The sequence below is a fragment of the Botrytis fragariae genome (genome assembly GCF_013461495.1).
Source record: "Botrytis fragariae strain BVB16 chromosome Unknown tig00000006, whole genome shotgun sequence".
Lineage (NCBI taxonomy): Eukaryota > Fungi > Ascomycota > Leotiomycetes > Helotiales > Sclerotiniaceae > Botrytis > Botrytis fragariae.
Genome location: NW_023500988.1, coordinates 1,670,240 through 1,688,676, shown reverse-complemented (window position 1 = coordinate 1,688,676; position 18,437 = coordinate 1,670,240). Strand labels below are relative to the sequence as shown.

The 18,437-nt window shown below is 43.6% G+C and overlaps 4 protein-coding genes across 4 annotated transcripts; 2 read left to right on the top strand and 2 right to left on the bottom strand.

Annotated features, from left to right (window-relative positions):
- Positions 1–562: 562 nt before the first annotated feature.
- Positions 563–1,241, top strand: Bfra_001699 (uncharacterized protein; the record flags this gene model as incomplete). The annotated part of the gene is made up of 3 exons (XM_037332124.1): positions 563–640; positions 782–1,185; positions 1,208–1,241. The coding sequence occupies 3 exons, from the start codon at positions 563–565 to the stop codon at positions 1,239–1,241; spliced, it is 516 nt and encodes a 171-aa protein (XP_037196278.1).
- Positions 1,242–6,528: 5,287 nt separating this feature from the next.
- Positions 6,529–6,726, bottom strand: Bfra_001698 (uncharacterized protein; the record flags this gene model as incomplete). The annotated part of the gene is made up of 1 exon (XM_037332123.1): positions 6,529–6,726. One exon carries the CDS (start codon positions 6,724–6,726, stop codon positions 6,529–6,531), a length of 198 nt encoding a protein of 65 aa, XP_037196277.1.
- A 2,851-nt stretch (positions 6,727–9,577) lies between these two features.
- On the top strand, positions 9,578–11,819 carry Bfra_001697 (putative carboxypeptidase s1 protein; the record flags this gene model as incomplete). The annotated part of the gene is made up of 2 exons (XM_037332122.1): positions 9,578–9,991; positions 10,224–11,819. The coding sequence occupies 2 exons, from the start codon at positions 9,578–9,580 to the stop codon at positions 11,817–11,819; spliced, it is 2,010 nt and encodes a 669-aa protein (XP_037196276.1).
- A 1,883-nt stretch (positions 11,820–13,702) lies between these two features.
- Bfra_001696 (putative swi snf family dna-dependent atpase protein) lies at positions 13,703–18,437 on the bottom strand (the record flags this gene model as incomplete). The annotated part of the gene is made up of 7 exons (XM_037332121.1): positions 13,703–14,839; positions 14,888–15,346; positions 15,404–15,892; positions 15,942–16,094; positions 16,154–17,582; positions 17,680–17,950; positions 18,131–18,437. The coding sequence occupies 7 exons, from the start codon at positions 18,435–18,437 to the stop codon at positions 13,703–13,705; spliced, it is 4,245 nt and encodes a 1,414-aa protein (XP_037196275.1).

Here is an 18,437-nt window from a genome sequence, read left to right as displayed (position 1 = left end):
AGGGACAACTCTGGTCTACATGCCCCTGAGCGGGAGAGGACCCGGAAGACCTTGAACATAATGCTCAAATACCGGTCTCGTGACTGTTCTTTACTTAGACACACCGTAGAGCCGATCCGTAGATGATGCAGTCCCTTGCACGGCAGTCTTCATAAATGGAGGCTTTTGAAATTCCGACTGGTTAAGAAACTCGCAAGCCCTATCGAAGTGCATATAGGCGGACAGCATTCGAGCGTATAGGTACTAGAGGACGCTTCTTAACTCGTATCTAAGGTCCAAACTGCATTTTTGTCGTCGAAGGATCTGAAGATCAAATCCTGTGCAATGTGCAACGTGCGACGCGCAATGTACACTCTGGATTGCATAATATAGCATCAAAGATTGTGCTGTAGATAAAAGGGGACAATCCTAGAGAAGTTGACGTATACACTATCGGGGAAAAATCAACAAGGTGAAGGCGATCAGCTGTTTTTAGGGGCAATGAAGGGTGGTGTGTACACATCTAGGTATTACCAATAACCAATGTGATGCAATGCACTGAGAGATTGCAATATCAACATATATGGCACATGGGAACCACTTCATAAATTGGTGGCGTGATATAGAAAATCTATGCCTTCTTCCATACGGTTGGCAACCTGTAAGATGGCACTCTTGTTGAATTGCAAGGGGTCATCAAAAGGAAGTAGCCACTGCCATTTCGGTTACAGTGATTGTTCCTTGAAAATTGAACGGGCTTTGAGGGGGAGTTTGGTAGAAAGCTACATATCCATGCATTCAGCTAGCTTATCAAAAACTTCTAGAAGGTTTCAAGATATTCTTTTCATCTAGAAAGTCGACAAATGTCTTGGTCCAAAGTCACCGTCAAAGTTCCTTTTATCAAATATTATGCTATAATCCCTATCTTTACCAAACTTTGGCAATACATACGCGGTATGGCTACCAGCGCAAGTACCGGAATCTGCCCAAAGATATGGGAATAGCATCCTCTCTCTCGTCCCTCCCCAGTCAAAATGGATACCTTAACTTGCTCAAGTCGGTAATGCCCCCTTTCCCCTGTCTGCTGCGTTCCGTCGGCCTCTTCCTTGTAGATTTGTCACATCCAATTCTATTGGTAATTGGCACCTGGGCCTCGGACAAAAGCCAAGTTCATTTACCCCCGGGAAGTATCTCGCATTTGGCTAAGTTTGTGCTTAGGACTCATAAGTATCACAGCTTTTCAATCCTTCGCTGCAGGGTGACCCCACCTACCTCACTATTCCAAAGGCGCTTCATCATGATGACCATGGAACCATGTTGTTTTCTGTTAATAAAACGTGCGAACCTTGTCAAGTCGTCAGATCTAATTTCCATGTTACCAGAGGCCATGGCATTGGATTCGCTGGGTGAAAGACCGGGTCGCTTTATTATCCATGCGTTGTCTTTGCCATATAATCTTCCTCTACTACCGGAGACACTACACTGCAACAAGTACCATTTGGACTATCGCCCTTTTCCAACTTTCTAGTAGGGGATATCCGAAAATGATGATTGATTTTTCGGAGAAATCAAAAGTCTTCCAAGGATCTTGCTTCGAAGGGGATATACGTTTGAATCATCGAGGTAATTGATCACGGTACGTGCAGTATGTTGGTCCATTATTCTTCTATGTTCTTAGCTCTCTGTATCTTATCCTAGGATGCAACTTTCGCTGGATGGTAGCCTGATTGATGAACTACATGTTCAAGCGCTCACACTGTCAAGGGAAAGAGTGGGAAAGTATCTAGCTTTCTCATTGCTAACCGCTAACGTTCCAGAAACGGAGCATTACGCTTTCCTGGCACTTCAGACTTCCAACTTGACCAGGAATAGAAGATTGGGAACGCAACGATTCGCCAAGCTTCAAGGATGTGCCATCACACGGCTTACAGCAATCTTTTTTGACAGCCATTACTCGTGCTGCCACAAAGTAGGTATGCAACTCTACCGCTAGAAAAGCCAGGTTGCTCCTGTCGTAGTTTACCATCCCGTGGTATGTGCATCTAGCTTCGGATTTGCATACTTTCTGGCCGCACGAGTACTTTAAATATATCATTGGACCCGTATTAACTACAATGCTAAGACGCTAGAAGCTTCATTAACACCTTCTAGAACAAGGACATGAATGTTTCACCCTCATATCGGAGACTTCGGATGCTGTGGGGTCTTTATGGACTCAAGAATCATCATCATGCAACTTTAAAGCAAGGCGAGAGAAAGTAGAGCAATGCAGAGACCGGTCAGACCGACCGGAACATGATGAGATATCCCGCTTCGATTAGGTCACCAAGCCAAGTAACCAAAGTGCTTGGGCATGGCAGATGGGATCCTTGTCGCTTCCATATTACATTGTCATTCTACAGGAAGTTTCAATAGATGACGTTGCATTGTCCTCTTGTGCTTCACTAAATTTTCTTCTCGGCTTTGAATAATGGTTAGATTGATTGGTCTCATTATTCAGCTACGACGTTGGGCCATAGAGAACCTGTCTCGCACGTTATGCAATGCTACCCTAGTAAAGTTTAATTTCTTTGATTTTTCAATACCAGCTATGCTAATTACGCTCTTGTTCCGTTTGTTGCATAGGCTAACTTACCCTCCTGCCCTCATCTACCTAGAGCATATTCGGATCGATGCAATTCTGCAGGGCACAAGAATGCATACGACGTGGCCAATGCGTTGCGAGAACTTTGTTTCACACGGTAGATACTTTCCGATTCATACTCTTGGAGCACCGAATCAAAAGTAATCATTGGGCTGAAATTGCTGCGCCGCAAACAGTGATTAACGTATATCAACCGTCCCGAAAACACTCTCCTTGGTTTAGGTATGCTATATTTGATTGTCTGCAGCGTTTACGAGGTAGGAATCCTATTCTAGCGCCTCTACACCTCGTGGCATTTCTGGTTTGGGCACATTCTGATAGATCGCCGAGATTACATACTCAGCAGATATGTCCAATGGAGAAGAGGCTGAAGAAGCACTGGCAAAAGAGTAGACAAAGTTGACTACTCATCCTTACCTATAGTTACATCAGTGCATTTAGCATGAGAACTAATAAACGGGAAGATGTCATATCCTTATGTTTTTCCCGCAGCCGAAGAGCTTTTGCCAGTCGGTGGCGCATACCACGTCTTCCCCTTCTGCTGAACAGTTCATACATCAAATTCTTTTGGGGGTAGATCATGGGCTTGTTTCACTCCACTAAAGGACTTCTATCCCACTTATGCGCCTAATGATGCTTCAAATACTCGCTTCATTATCAAGACTGGGTTAATCCCTGGAGATTTCGATTTAAAGTTTTTGTCTCACCAACAATATGCCTCGCTATTCGTGTCCTGAAGATTTGCAAAATGGATTTGCAAATGAAGGGAACATCCTATACTCTTTTGTGTAGGAAGCATTACCGCAATGCGGCTTCTGTTGTGAGCTTTGGTTTGAGATGCGGTCCTGACTAGCAATCAGTCGCGTTTGGTCTCAAAATCTCCACGTGGATCTCGAAGATTGAAGGAGCCTCGTTTCTTCTAGAGTATTTTACGTCGCGTGAGGCGGCTCATATCAAGCCATATATCATGACCCTCGCTGAGGTGAACGATTCAACAATTCATGATGTTGTTACAATTATACACCGTACAGATCTGTACACCGCCTTGAGGGTTAAATTGACAGCCTAAGGATCTACAAATCAAAGGTCTTCGTCCCCCAGAGATTGATCAGCAAGAATCGAAGTCCTCCACTATGGTTCACGACGACAATGAATCCATACCGCCGATTCCATTAGTTGCTTTAGGTTGAGTAAAGTTCATATATTTGCTTCTTCATTTCATCAATGAGGGGGATACCCTTGTGCCTCATGGTACTGTCATAAGACAGCTGAATACAGATACTTGGAAACCAAAAGATCAGTCCACTTTCTTTGTATTGCACTCACAGTTGCTGAATCCAAAGTGGTGTCGGCTTGATCAGTAGCCACAAAAGAAACGACTCAATCATGCAATTCCAAATACCAGTTGATCTGAGGTAGATCTTCAGAAAAAATCGAGGATCCCACCACTGACACCAAAATCAGAGTCTCACCATAGCACGGGGAGATAAGTTAGAACTGAGCTTGCTGTCATAAAAAATTCTAACAACTCATCACGGAAATACAATAGTACTTCCGGGACACAACTAAAACTTCCACTATGTGTCAAGTAAAGGCATTTGTTTGCCTAATTCTGGACTATTCCAACTGTGTGGGGAAATTTTTCGCAAATGCTTTCTTTTCTGTCTACTAAACATGGGTTTGGCGATGGGTTCCCACTTAGTACGCAAACTAACAGCCTCAATATTGATGTGTAATTTTGTAAAGAGATGTGGCGTCGCTTATGCAGCGGTATGACTGGAGATGGTTTATAGAGTGTTGTGTACGGACGTAGGCTGGCTTTGAGGGAGTAGCGGTGGGAGGGATGAATGGATGGTTACATGATCGCTGTGGCATGAGGTAAAATGATACGATTTAGACTTGACGGATTTCACTGCTATCTCGAATTCAACATCGGTGCTCTAGAATTTGCGTCATGGAGCAATCGATGCATCGATGAGAAGGGGATGGATATCCAACTTCCAAACTCGTAGTCATCCATGGTCATGCCTGACTATCAAACACCAATCTAAATTATCCACCCCCATTTTCAATCGACCATTTATTCATCTATTCATTCACTTTAATTTTCATCATATCCGCGTACTGCGCTTGTATACTTGATTTGAGTCTTCCATCATGATTCATCGCATTTCTTCTGCATCCGCATTCTCAAGATTCCCCATCCATCGCGGCATTCGCAGGCTGCGCTGTGCATACATAGTGTAGTATAGTATAGTATAGTGCGGACCCCCAGAGATCTGCAATGCCGTCGTCGTTCGTGGAGCGCGAACTCTCTGCTCGGATAGCTCATGGGCAGGTGCGGTGATGTGATGTGATGTGATGTGCTGTGCGATGGTGTGCTGTGCATGGAATTTGCTTGTTGCCGTGGTGGGATGGGATGGGATGGGGTGGGATAGGATGGATGGATGGGGCGCGGTAGGTGAATTGTGTGTGCGTGGTGGGCTGGGTTTGGATGGAGGGGAGATGGGAAGATCGTTTTTTGAGCTGTGCGTTGGAGGGCGCAGGCGGTTGTATGTCGGGAGTTGAGGAATTGGGAGGATGGGAATTGAGAATTGGAATTTAAGGAGAGGCAATGGAAAGGTGAAAGATTGGGTGTTGGTCATGGTGATGGTGATGATAATGGTGTTGGTACTGGTGGTTGTGAACTGAGACGGAGGCTGAGGCTGAGTCTGAGATTGAGGTAAGTGCATTTTGGGCTTAGGAAGTGAGGAAGTTTGGGGGGTTTGCATGCGTAGGTATGTATATGTATCGAGAATATTTAAGATAAATCTGAGTTTCGTTGGTGATGAGTAGTTTGATGTTCGAGAAGACTGTGTCCTGTCGATGAATTTGAAGTGGCTTAGTGGTGGTATTGTACTTGTTTTATTTCTCAGTATGCTTTGAGATCGATGGCATGGCATGGTAAGGTATGGATGGCATGGCGTTGAAAATTTGCTGTACTATGGACTACATAATTGCTCGAAGAATGAATGTGCGGCCAGCTTGAATCTCTAAACTTACTGCAAGCTCGATACAGAGATAGATTTCGACTGGGATCTTTTGAATGTAATTTTTCCTATTTCACTCGCAGTCAGGTAATGCTAATGAGCCTTCACACCCCTCGATTTTCTGCGCGAATAGGTGATGTGGTATCAACATATTTACCCTGTACAAACATTACTCTATCAAAATGTGAGATACTTTCACACGGAGAACAAGCTCCCATATCACACCACACTATACCGTATAATTGCATGTATGAGACGATCCCAAATGCAAACCATACCTCGGTCTGCAGGACATGGCTGAGTGTTTGTACTCACTCGTGTCATGTCATCTTATTGTATGGAATATATCTCACATATTGTCGTAATCACATGTCTTACTCGCGTTCATGCCGAGGATATAGGGTTGACATTGCATATGTGTTAGTTTGTGGAGGGATGAATCATGTTGTATAGATGATTGTTGTGCTGAATCGCGATTCATGTTCATCATGGTTTAGGGATAAGTCATGATATGTATTGGTTGTTGACTGAGTCTGGAACGCGAGAAAAAAGTGTGTGGCTTTTGTGTGCTCACGGTATATGATCGAAGGAGTTCCCTGTTCACGCTGCGTTGCATCGCAGTTCTGCAAGTCGGTTTTATATAAAAAAAAGCCATGCATATATTCCTCCAATCGTTCGGACCCGCCCAGCCCGTCTCGACAAATGATACATCATGTAACCATTACTCGACAATGCCCAATAATCCTTGCTCCTTCCCATACCTTTGATTCCAATACTCAACGTCCGCTGTCGTACTTATGATTCTTACTCTTGTCAACCTCTAGAACTCTCGCTACCGTGCCCCATCTGCTTCCTTCTCTCCTTTTTATCTCTCTCCTACTTCCCTTGCTCACGGTCTCTAGATTCGTAAAGGTTCCGCTCCCCGTTTCCGGGGTGATCACTAGTATCGTATCTGGCATTATAGCTCTCGCGTTTGTCATCAGCGCTGTTGTTTTCATAAAAGCTGTGACGACTGGCATCTGTGCCATTAGTACTACGATCGTCTCTTTGTTCGCGACCACTGGTAGCCGCCATTGCGTGCTTGGTGTTCTCCTTTGATTTGGCTGCTTGCTACACTGATTTGTTCGAGCCCTTGCGTTTCTTCCCCGTTGGAACAGGTGGAGGCGGATTTTTATGTTTTTTGAGCTCCAGAGGAAACCCATGTTCCTTCATTCCCTTGGGTAATAGGGGTTAGAGGATAGGGGGAGGTGAGGGATGATGATCGAGATTCTGTGGTGTGGGGATCTGGATGTAGAGAGTGAGGCAGCGCTGAAGACGGTGTGGTGGCACTAGACGTTCGAGAAATCGTAGAAGAGCGGGCTAACTAGTGCAAACATGGCGTTGATGTATGATTTTTATCGAGGAGTTTCGATTCAAGATATTGTATTGATCCAAACCGGCACTGGGCTGAGATAGGATTTTCTGGGGGCAGTGTTTGTGTTTGTGTTGCGTGGAACGCTCTACTCTGATTCTTCTAACGAGTTCAGTTCTCTACTCCATCGAAAGCACGGGGCAAAGAAGCCTACTTACCAAAAAGTGGCTTGTTGAATAGAAGTTGGTAAAGAATGAAACGATGAAGGAAATGGAACATGGACTGACATAAATAGACAAAATGACAAGACTTACACCATGATGTGAGTTCACGATGAGCAAGACAGTCATGTGAGTGTTGCGACTCATTTTGACTGGCCTTACAGTCAAAGTCTATTTCATTGAGATGACTCCAATGGTTCGGAATCTATATCTCGGATTGTTCATGATTGAATCGACAATCCAAAGCTGGAGGGTTTATTCGTTCCCTTCGGTAGTTAATTTGGACATAAGAATTTATGTCCCGCCCAGGTAGTGTTGATAACCAAACAGAAATTCTATTTTCTCTTTCAAAGTTAATCATTCCAGCTATTCATTAGACCTTGGATTGTGAGAAGATGTCGACTGAGCATTATGAGCCCTTCATATATATTGCCAGGACCTTGTATAGATATAATTCAAATGTTAGGATCTCTTTTGATCCAGCAACAGCGGTTTCGATATCATTGCTTTAAAGAGTCGTGATTCATCTTTTGGAAAATAATTCGAACGGTTGATGATGATACGAAAGAAATAATCTCGTCGATGGGCCAGAAAGCAATCTGGATAGATGACCGACCATGAGAGGCTTATATCGACAGGACCATTACGCTTTGGAGACACCCGTCCATGGCGAGTTCTTCTAATTTCCTTCTCAAAACGAGATACTCTAACGAGATACTCTAAAGCAAGAAGAACAACACAACGAAGAACTTGAAATGCGAATTATCATACCGCCAATCAAGTCTAGCACCCAGCCATTGACTTTTAAAGCTTCGGCAGGAAGACGTGAATAAGTTGTGGCGCTGGCTGAACATGCAATTCGTCTTGAATTGATTGTGTTCGCATCACTATGTCTGATATATCATTAATTGTGTGCAAGCAAAAGGTGGTGGCCGGTGAGAATATGTTGAGGCTACTAATTTGAAGACATACTAGACAACATTTGACTAGATCAAAACCATCACTTTAAGTTCCAGAAACCCCATTCCCTTGGAAGTACCCAGCAGTGTCATGCTCTATTCTTCACAAGAATTTTGTTACCACTTGGGACTGAGATGTACAATGAAAAATCCTATCGCCTGCATGGGAACGGCAGACACCGCCATTGATAGCTGAGACTAGCATATATATATATATATAAAAAAGAAAGGCATATCAAAATCGAAATGTGATCACCTCAGACCACAAATCACAAGTACGGGCATGATCCGAGTCACGACTTTCAATAGAGGACAGCGGGCGGGACGGGACTTATTAACCCATTATCTGTGCCTTATCTATCAGAACAAGACTCGAATCTCTGAGTGGATGGGAATCGTGCAATTGTGCCATCGTTGATAGAGTTAGACACTAGTTTGCAGATTATTGAAAGTGCTGCACCCTCCTTGAGATATTAGCAGAGTGTTGCAAGGAGCTGTGCTCACACATGACTCTACACTAAAAGATCGGTGTAGGCTTGTAAACCCAGAATTTGGTCGTGATTGATCCAAGTGATTGCAATGAACTTGGCAATATAGCATTCTTCTGTTGTATTACCAACCACTTTGTATTTTAAACTTCATAGTGGCCCAAATGAAGTGTACATGAATTCTTCACGAAAAGACCCAAGGGTGCACTTATCAAGCGTTGCACAGTCTTGAAGAAGGCCATCGATCCAGATCCAACAATCAACGGCCTTGGAGCTGATCAATTCACGTATCCAATTAAGATAACAGAAAGAGTTGTGGCACCACCAAAGTACAATGCAGGACCACCCACAAGCGGAGAAAAATGGGTGGCTCTCTTGATCTCTCCTCACTCCGGAGTCCGTAATAGCAATGCTAGGAGACTAGTTTTTGTCCATCCACCATCGCACACAGGCTCTTACTAAGTATTTCGTACATTAACCGTTAAGGAGGGGAAAAGCTAAATAAAGAATTGACTCGTAACTGGCGCGCAAATTGTTGAAGAAGGAATTTTAAAGAAGAATGCGCGCGCGTTTGAGAATGAAGTGACAATGCATATAACGCTTCTCGAGTCTCTTCGTTCATACACCTCTCAACGTTGCCTCAAATTATATTGTTCTTACCAATATAATTGATGAAAAAACAAAGTCATAAAAAGTGATCGTCGATGAATTACCATAAAATTTCATCACAAACCACAAAAGATACGAGGCACAGCAGCTTTTTGACCCTTGCATGAAGACGTCGCTTGGGGGCTAAGCCAATACATTTTCTCGTAGGATTACCGTAGGATCAACAACTTCACTTGGAGACTTTCATTTATCCGACTCTTTTTCCTCCGATCTTGGTCGAAATATGAGTGAACCATCATGCGTTACTCTCTCTTTCTTTTGGTGCTTCTGCCCCTCACATTCGCTCAATATCCACCTATTTCAAACCTCACTAGAATAACGTCCCCAGTCGATGGGAATATCACCATCTCTTACAAAACACCACCAACAGGCACCTGCCAAACGGTTTTCGATTCTCAAGAACAATATACAGGTTGGGTTAATATACCGGGCAGTTATGCGACGAACACATTCTTTTGGTTCATCTCTGCGAGAGATCCTACAGATCAACTTACGATATGGCTAAATGGAGGGCCAGGCTCCAGCTCGATGATTGGACTTTTCAATGAAAATGGTCCTTGTGAGGTTATTGAAGTAGCACAGGGGAAGTTTGCGACGGAAGCTAGGGACTGGGGCTGGGATAGAGCTTCCAATATGCTATATATTGATCAGGTATGCAGCATCTTGAGTTTGTTTCTCTGTCTGGTGGTTCTTTCAATGCGCACTCCTCGAGATTATCTTGTACCAATCGAGATACTCGATCTCAATTGGAATACATGGACATCCGTTACAGTTTGCTAGGCTTTACACTCTCCAGTTGTTCACGAGAGTGTTGGTCAAACACCACTGTTCTGCTCATGAACGCGCCACACTCACTTCCACAAGCTGACGTTTACATCTTTAGCCCAACCAAGTTGGATTTTCATATGACACGCCTACTAATTGCTCTCTCGACCTTCTTACGTCCGATCTTTATACTCCACAGCAGACTCTCCCAAATTCGCAGCCTGCGGATACATTTTTAAATGGAACGTTTAGCTCTCTGAACGTCAATAATACCGCCAATACTACTGAGATAGCAGGAATGGCTATATGGCACATGCTCCAAGGATTTCTTGGTGCCTTTCCACAATATGCTCCAAACAATAGTTCCGCTATGAATATTCACTTGTTCGCAGAGAGTTATGGTGGAAAATATGGTCCAGCTTTCGCAACCCTTTGGGAAGAGCAGAACGAGAAGCGTGCAAACGGCACGTTACCTCAAAGCACAACCATTGACATTAAACTCAAATCACTCGGAATAGTCAATGGTTGTGTGGATGACTTAATTCAAGCCCCTTATTATCCTGATTTTGCAGTTAATAATACCTTCGGCCTCAGTGCTATCAATCCCACAAGGGCAAAATTGGCGACTGCCAACTTTTACGCTTCTGGTGGCTGCAAGGACCTAATTACTCAATGTCGAGCCGCTGTGCAAAGTCAGGACCCTACAAATGAGGGCAATGTCTCAAGTGTCAACAGTGCTTGTTCCAATGCATATAACAGTTGTCTGACGAACGTGCTGGAACCATATTATGATGCTGGAAGAAGTGTATACGATATTTCCCATAATCTACCTGATTCATTTCCACCCAGTACATACCTCGAGTACCTCAATACTGCTGATTTTCAATCTGCTATTGGTTCACCAGTCAATTACACTGAGACAAATCTGCAAGTTGTTGCTGCTTTCACATCCACTGGCGACTACGAGCGTAAATCTTACGTACCAGAAATAGCTGCGCTCGTAAATTCTGGAATTCATGTTGGGTTGATGTATGGTGACAGGGATTATATCTGTAATTGGCTTGGTGGTGAAGCTATCTCTTTAGCTGTTGCAGAACAAGTTTCTTCTGAATATGCCTCCAAGTTTCCAGCCGCTGGCTACGCTCCTATCATAACTAATACTTCTTATATTGGTGGTGTTGTGAGGCAGTTTGGCAATCTCTCCTTTAGCCGCATATACGACGCAGGTCACAGTGTCCCGGCCTACCAACCCGAGACCGCTTTCCAAGTTTTTGCCCGAATCATAATGGGCACCTCTCTCTCAACAGGAGAAACCATCAATTCATCAGTCTACAATACCACTGGTCCCCTGAATGCCACACATACCACAAGTCTCCCACCATCCCCAACAAATACATGCTACCTTCGGAATATTCCCGGAACATGTACAGAAGACGAACGGCAGTTGATCATCGCTGGGAAGGGGGCAATTATCGATGGAGTACTTTATAGTGATTCCTCAGATTACAGTGCTCCTACTAGCACTATAACATCAGCAGGTTCTGGAACTGCCAAGTCTGCCTCAGTTACCACCACTACAGAAATCCTTACAGGCCTTTTCACTGCGACTGCTACACCTAGTCCTAGCAAATCTTTTGCGATTCCGGTAGCAAGATTGGATTTCAGGATCTTGTCGCTATTTGGCGCAATAGGATTCTCTTCTTTCTTCATCTGAGCATTACATACATGCATGTGAATAGATGTTTAATATTTCTGTCGTCTTTTTGAGACGAATACACTATACCATACTTCCGGAAGACATTCATGGCCAGAAAAATTCTGGAATACACAACAATTATACTTTGACATTAGCGGCATGGAAATCAGCATGAAAAATGGGCATTCGAAATAGGCGCAAAAATTGAAGGCGCAAAAACCCCAATCGAATCAGATCGACGGAAATGATCAACTTGGCTGAATCCTCGGAATGGCGTTATCATGGCGTTACAGCACTTTTACATCTTCATCTACAGATGGTATAAATTTCTACTTCTTGGACTAAGGTCATTATTCAGTTACATGCATGTGTGTTCAACTGGTCACTTCTACGTTTATCCTATTGTTCCTATTTCGTCACCATAAGGGAAACGGATACGAAAAGAAAGAAGTGAGGAAAGAAAAACCGAATCGGTTCCTATTCTTTCATCCGCTTGATGTGGGGGACTTCTTGCTCTGGTTGCTGCTCGGGAAATATGATGTTTTACATTTTATATTTATATCATCTGCATGGATTGTTCACAATGGCTAACTAGGTAACTGAATAATTAGCTAGCTAAAGCAATCTGGATGAATGGATGGTTGGATGGGACGGAATGGTTTGGGATGGTCAAATGCATTATACCCTATGTATGCGTATCATATTTTCTTTTGGGAGAAAGGGGAAAGGAGGATTTCTCGGCGTTTTTCCTTCTTCTCTTCTCTTCTCTTCTCTTTTATTGTCTGGGTTCGTCTTGGGGAATTGGGTTCGCTCTGGGAAACAAAGGTGTGCGGATGGATTTTTGATGAGTATTGAGAAGGGTTAATGGTGCAGTGAAGCGAGGAAAGAAAGGGAGGCAGGGGAAAGAGAGAGTGAGAGGAAGAGAGAGAAAGGGAAGAAATTCTTGATTAATGATGGGGATAATGTGATCTGATGGATGGATAGATGAGTAGTGGTTGAGCTGAATACCTAACCTGCCTATCTATCTACAATGGAATGAAATGAAAGTAGTATGCCCATAGATAGATAAAAGTTTTAATATATATTTCAAACAAACACAACAAAGTATGATGTATGATGTATGATCTGATCTTGATTGCTACCTGAAGGTTTGGCACGTCAAATCGAGACGAGGGCCAACGAGAGAACGAAATCCTACGTCATCTAATTATATTTATCGCTGTAACTTATCACGGTAGTACACGCGTGACTATTTGTATGCATTGAGTTGTACTGTATCTCTCTTCTTTTCTCCGTCCGCTCCTCGCCAGAATCTAAAACAGCCATCTATGCATTTCCTCGCCTCTTCATCCTTCATCTAGTATCTCATTTCCAGATTCTTAGAGTTCTCCCCTCCAGCTCTCAACCACACCAACACACATCTCCAATCCCAATCCCAATCCCAGTCCCAATAATTTTACGCACTTGGTTAACAGCTCCCTCTAACAAACTAAAGAAATTAACAAGATCACAGATGATGTGAAAAATAGAACATGCTGAATTCATTTCCCACCGCTCGTAATTCATCGCAAATTCATCCATCAGACCCTGTGAAAAAACGCCATCGTGATAGGGTATCAAGATCCGACGAAAGCGAGCAAACAAAAAGAGAATCCCAGACCATATTTTTCCTCTTGCAATGCACAAGACTATCTATCCCATCCCATACCATTTTGTTCAAACCCAGTCCCAAATTTCGCCATGTTTTGTTCTGCTTGCCATGCCAATGTGTGCAAAGAAAGGAATAGGACCAGCCAAATCGTAATCGTGAGTTTCCCAAAACGCCTCATAATTATTATACAGCCCATTTTAAAAAAGCAATCGAGTACGTATGAGAGTCAAGAAAAACATATTCAAATGTCTCAGACACCGAAAAGAAAAGCCAGTTGCTTCTCATCAAGTCTCCCTACGCTCTTCATAGCACCTTCGTCAAGTGCGGACTCTACCAAGCTCTTTTTCTGTCGTTGTAATTCCATGATACGATCTTCAACTGTTTCTTGTACCAAAATGCGATGAACCTGAACTGTTTTCATCTGACCAATGCGATAAGCACGATCGACTGCTTGCATCTCAATGAATGGATTCCAGAATGGGTCGAGAATAATAACTCGAGATGCTGCGGTCAGGTTGAGTCCTGCGTTACCGGCCTTGAGAGAAATGAGCATGATATTACAATCCGATTTGTCCTGGAATCGCTTGATTGCCTCGTCTCGACGTTTGGAATTGATGCTTCCATCGTAGCGCTCGCATTTCCAACCCTTCTCTCCGATGGGTACCTGAAGGAGATCGAGAAATGTCACAAACTGACTGAAGATAATTGTCTTTTCACCTTCGTTTTGAAATCTCTCAAGAAGTTCGACGCATTTATCAGCCTTTCCAGACGATTGCCAATTCTTTCGAAGATATCTCATGTACTTCTTGTGGCCCGCAATAGATCTAGAAGCCTCTTTCTTCATCATGGCAATTGAGAGATGTTGCTTCTGCTTTTTAACCTCCTTCCCTTTGCCCTTGTTTTTCTTCGCCTTTGTCTTAGATTTTGACTTCGATGTTGATTTTGACTTAGATTTAGGAACCCTCGATGCTAAATCAATTTCATTGTCACCTTGCTCAGCCTCATCGTCCTCGATCTCATCAGGGACTACGAAACCGTCTAAATTTCCATTCTCGTCAACATCATCAGATATGGTATTAGAGTCGGATTCGGATTCGGTGTCGCTGTTACTGTCATCACTACTTTCAGCGGCATCGTCGACAATCTCTTCCTCCTTGACTTCCGGCGATGGCATGTATGCCTTCTTGAAAATTCTGTAGTCGATAAGATTCGCCATGTCGAGCTTTCCACGACAACTTGGACATTTGAGGGCCGTGGCGCCATCCTCATCGCCTCGCGCTGCCAGCTTGGCCTGCTCGGATAACGCCATCAAACAATCGTGACAATTATCGTGTCCACAAGGGATGATTATACTGGGATTCGGAGTTGCATCGTAGCAGATATTACACTTGGGATGTTAGTAAAGATATCTCAGAATGTATACTAATTAACTTACTTCGAATCCTCCATCTGCAGCAAGTAGTCTGGAGACAACATCTGGCTCAAGGGCCAATGCACGCTCAATCATCTGTTCCTCTGTGAGCTCTGCCGAGCCCGCTGCGGCTTCTTCAAGATCAATAATCAGATGCGGATGGCAACAACATTGTCTAAGACGAAGTAGCAAGACAAGGATATTTGAGTAATTTTTTCCAACCGTTCCAGCCTTTCTATACTTGTTGAATTGAAGTTGAGTCTTATCCTTAAGAGCTTGATAAAATTCTTGCTCATCTTTGCTAAAAACAACATGATCAACATGTTCAAATTTTGGTGGTAAGTTGATAATCGGTTTTCCATCAATTTGAGATTTCTTCGTCCGACGGAGTAGAATGGCCTTCAGGACACCTTGTAGACGTTGCATGGTCTTTCTGAGATATTCCTCTGTATGTGAACCTCCTTTAGAGAGACAGCCGAAATCCTATCATTGTTAACAAATTAGTCTCCTTTATAAATAAGGTATACTGGATATACATACCTTTGTAAAGGCAGACCAATTGCTGTAAGGTCGAATACGCAGAAATTTAATCAACGAATAAAGCTCGGTAATGTTGTTCATCATCGGTGTGCCGGTAAGGCAAAATCTAGTCAGCGCTCTTAGTTTACAAGCCGAAGCGGCTGCTTTGGTGAGTTTGTTCTTGATGCTTTGTGCTTCATCGAGAATCACACGATAGAATCTGCTCTTAGGACCCAAAAGGGGGAAATCCTTGGCCATCTGTTTTGGGTCAGGATCAGTGATACCGTTTTGTTTGCATTCTTCTTCGAACTTGAGAAGTCGATTATACTCCGCAGCCAAAGTCCCGTAAGTTGTGAGGACTACATCATATTGTTGGAGATCATCCCAAGTAGCTCTCTTGCTGTTTCCATGAGCCATGTAGACACTGGGTTTATGCGTCGGCAATGTCTTCGAAACTATTTCGCTATTCCACTGGCGAAGAAGGGCAACAGGCGCAACTATGAGTGTTGTCTAGACAATATCAGAAGACAGTAATGTTATATCGTCAAAGAAAACATACCTTGCACGTACGGTCGGTTGACGGTCGTGATAGAATGAGTGACAAAGTACTGATTGTCTTGCCTAGACCCATATCGTCTGCTAAGATACCCCCTTTGTTGCTGCCCTCCTCCATTTGTTTTAACCATGTTAAAGCAATTTTTTGGTGCTCATACTAGTTACAAGTTAGTAAGAAATCCCCAAAAGATCTAATCGAACCGGGCCTCAACTAACCAACGGATATCTCAATCCTTCAGGTGTTCCCTCTCGGTCTTCTAACGGAATCTCAATTTCGGCTTTGATATTTTCCAACAGATCTTTGATCTCTTTTTCAGTTTTTCTAGGATCATTGATGACATGTTCCATTCGTTCTGTCATTTGAGGGGTATATGCGAAGGAGGGAGATAAGAAGCCAAAGTTCGATTCAACGTCTGAAAAATTGCCTCTATTACAAACCATGCCTCGTAAGGAATTAAAATTAGTTGAACCCATACCGTGTTCTGGCATAGAATCGATGTTGAAAACCGGGCCTGGCCCATGGATACTGTTTTTTGGATGTGAAGAATGCATGCTTCCAGTTATTGATCCTGGAACAGTCAGAGGCATTGTGGAATTGGAGTAACCGAGGGGGTATGCACCAGAAAGATTTGTATTATTGTAAGCTATAGCAGAGGGTATGCCATTCGTGGGGAAATCTTTATAGCCAGCGTTCAATCCATTGTAGGAGCTAAATGATTGATCCCTCTCCCACGGTGTTGGATAACCATTCTGCTCTCCTATTCGACTTTCATGGTTCACTCCATCGGCATAATTTCCTGCCATCCAAGCCGAGGTACCACTGATACTTCCACTTGGATTTTCCATTGCATTTGGAGAGTTTTTTGCCCAATTAGGTAAAGCAGAAACACCCTGTAAGCTGGTGTTTGAACGGCTAATAGCAGTATCTCCCAAAGCGCGGGTTTCTGATGAATAAATTGGTCCTGGCTGACCGTGATAGTTAGTAGTCCTCGAATTTGTGGCTTTCTGACGACCATTATCCTTGAAAGCGGAAGGATCGATAATTTCAAGCGATGAATCGCTAGCCGCATCATCAATGTAGGTACCAGGCATCGTCAATTCCGGAAATTGCATAAGATTGGAGTTCGTAGCAGTAAAAGAACGTTCCTGGTGCATACCTGTAGTACCACCAGAACCCCAGCCAACGAACCCTGCAGGTGAAGGTTGAGCATATGACGATGTTCGTGGTTCGGCATTGACTGTAGTGCCACCAGAGCCCCAGCCAACGAATCCTGAAGGTGAAGGTTGAGCATAAGACGATGTTTGTGGTTCGGCCTTGAGACTAGAACTTGAACCTTTTTTCCATGGAAGGCTTCTACTTGAGGAACCGCTATTATGAGTGTTGTAAGTGTTTGACATCGCGGAGGACTTGGCAGCTTGAATTTCGCGAGAGGTAGAAGCTCGTGAGAGACTTCCCGAATGACCTCCGAACAACCTATTGAAAGCGGAAGGCTTGGAGCTAGCGATTGGTGTGTTGGAGACGGGGCTATTTGAGTTTGCAAGGCTACTAGCAAGCTCTGCATCTTGCCTCTCCCTTTGGAATTTTTGTTCCTCCTGCTTCTGGCGTTCGGTAAAGGTGGGATCGAACATTATCGTATCATCATCCCTACGAGTTAGACAAATTAGCATATGCGTTCTCTTCTAGTTTGTTATTGACCAAGGAACCATGGGATCGATTGTTGATGATAGAATGAGGGACAAACATAGTGAGGTCAAAGTATCCATCACCATTGACATTATAACCATACCCTGAGCTTCTCGAAGGAGTTGTTACACCTGTCGCAAAAGGACTCGGTGTTGTTCGCCGAGATTTGATTTCTTCGAAAGGGACAACCGTATCTAGATGTTTGCTAAGAGTACGCTTTCGAGTAGGGAGGTCAGCTCGATGTGAGCCAGAACCAATCATCGAGGCTCCAGAACCAGGTGTTGAAGCTGTGGAGGACAATGATCCCATTGACTCGCCTTCTTCTTTGACTGCAGGGAAGTTAATTTTGATTGTCAAATTTGAGTCGAGATCTTGAGAGAAGTATGAACAAAATGTAGAAACTATTTCTCAACACTAGTAGAAGAAACTCTGAAGGCAGATGAGGAAACGGACTGAATCTGGTTTCCGTAGCCTCGTATCTAAAGGAAATGAATCAGGAAGAGACTAACATTGATAGCCAGCATTGCTTCCTCGCCCGACCGTGCTATTCATTTTCGAACGAGCTATATCGGATGGGCGTATGTAGGCGTTATTATAAGAACTAGAAGATGCTTGACCGTGGGAGGAGGAAGCTTGAAGGGAGGAAAGTTCCTTTTTCAGAATGGCAATCTCAGCCTCGATTTCTGCTTTGCGCGATGATTGATCTCCCGAGGAATCGTTCAAGGAAACTAGATAAACTTGCTGAAGGGTTATTTCATCCGTAAGATTTGCGATGGCTGCGAGAGAATCAGCCGGCGATGAAGATTGCTGTGCCAT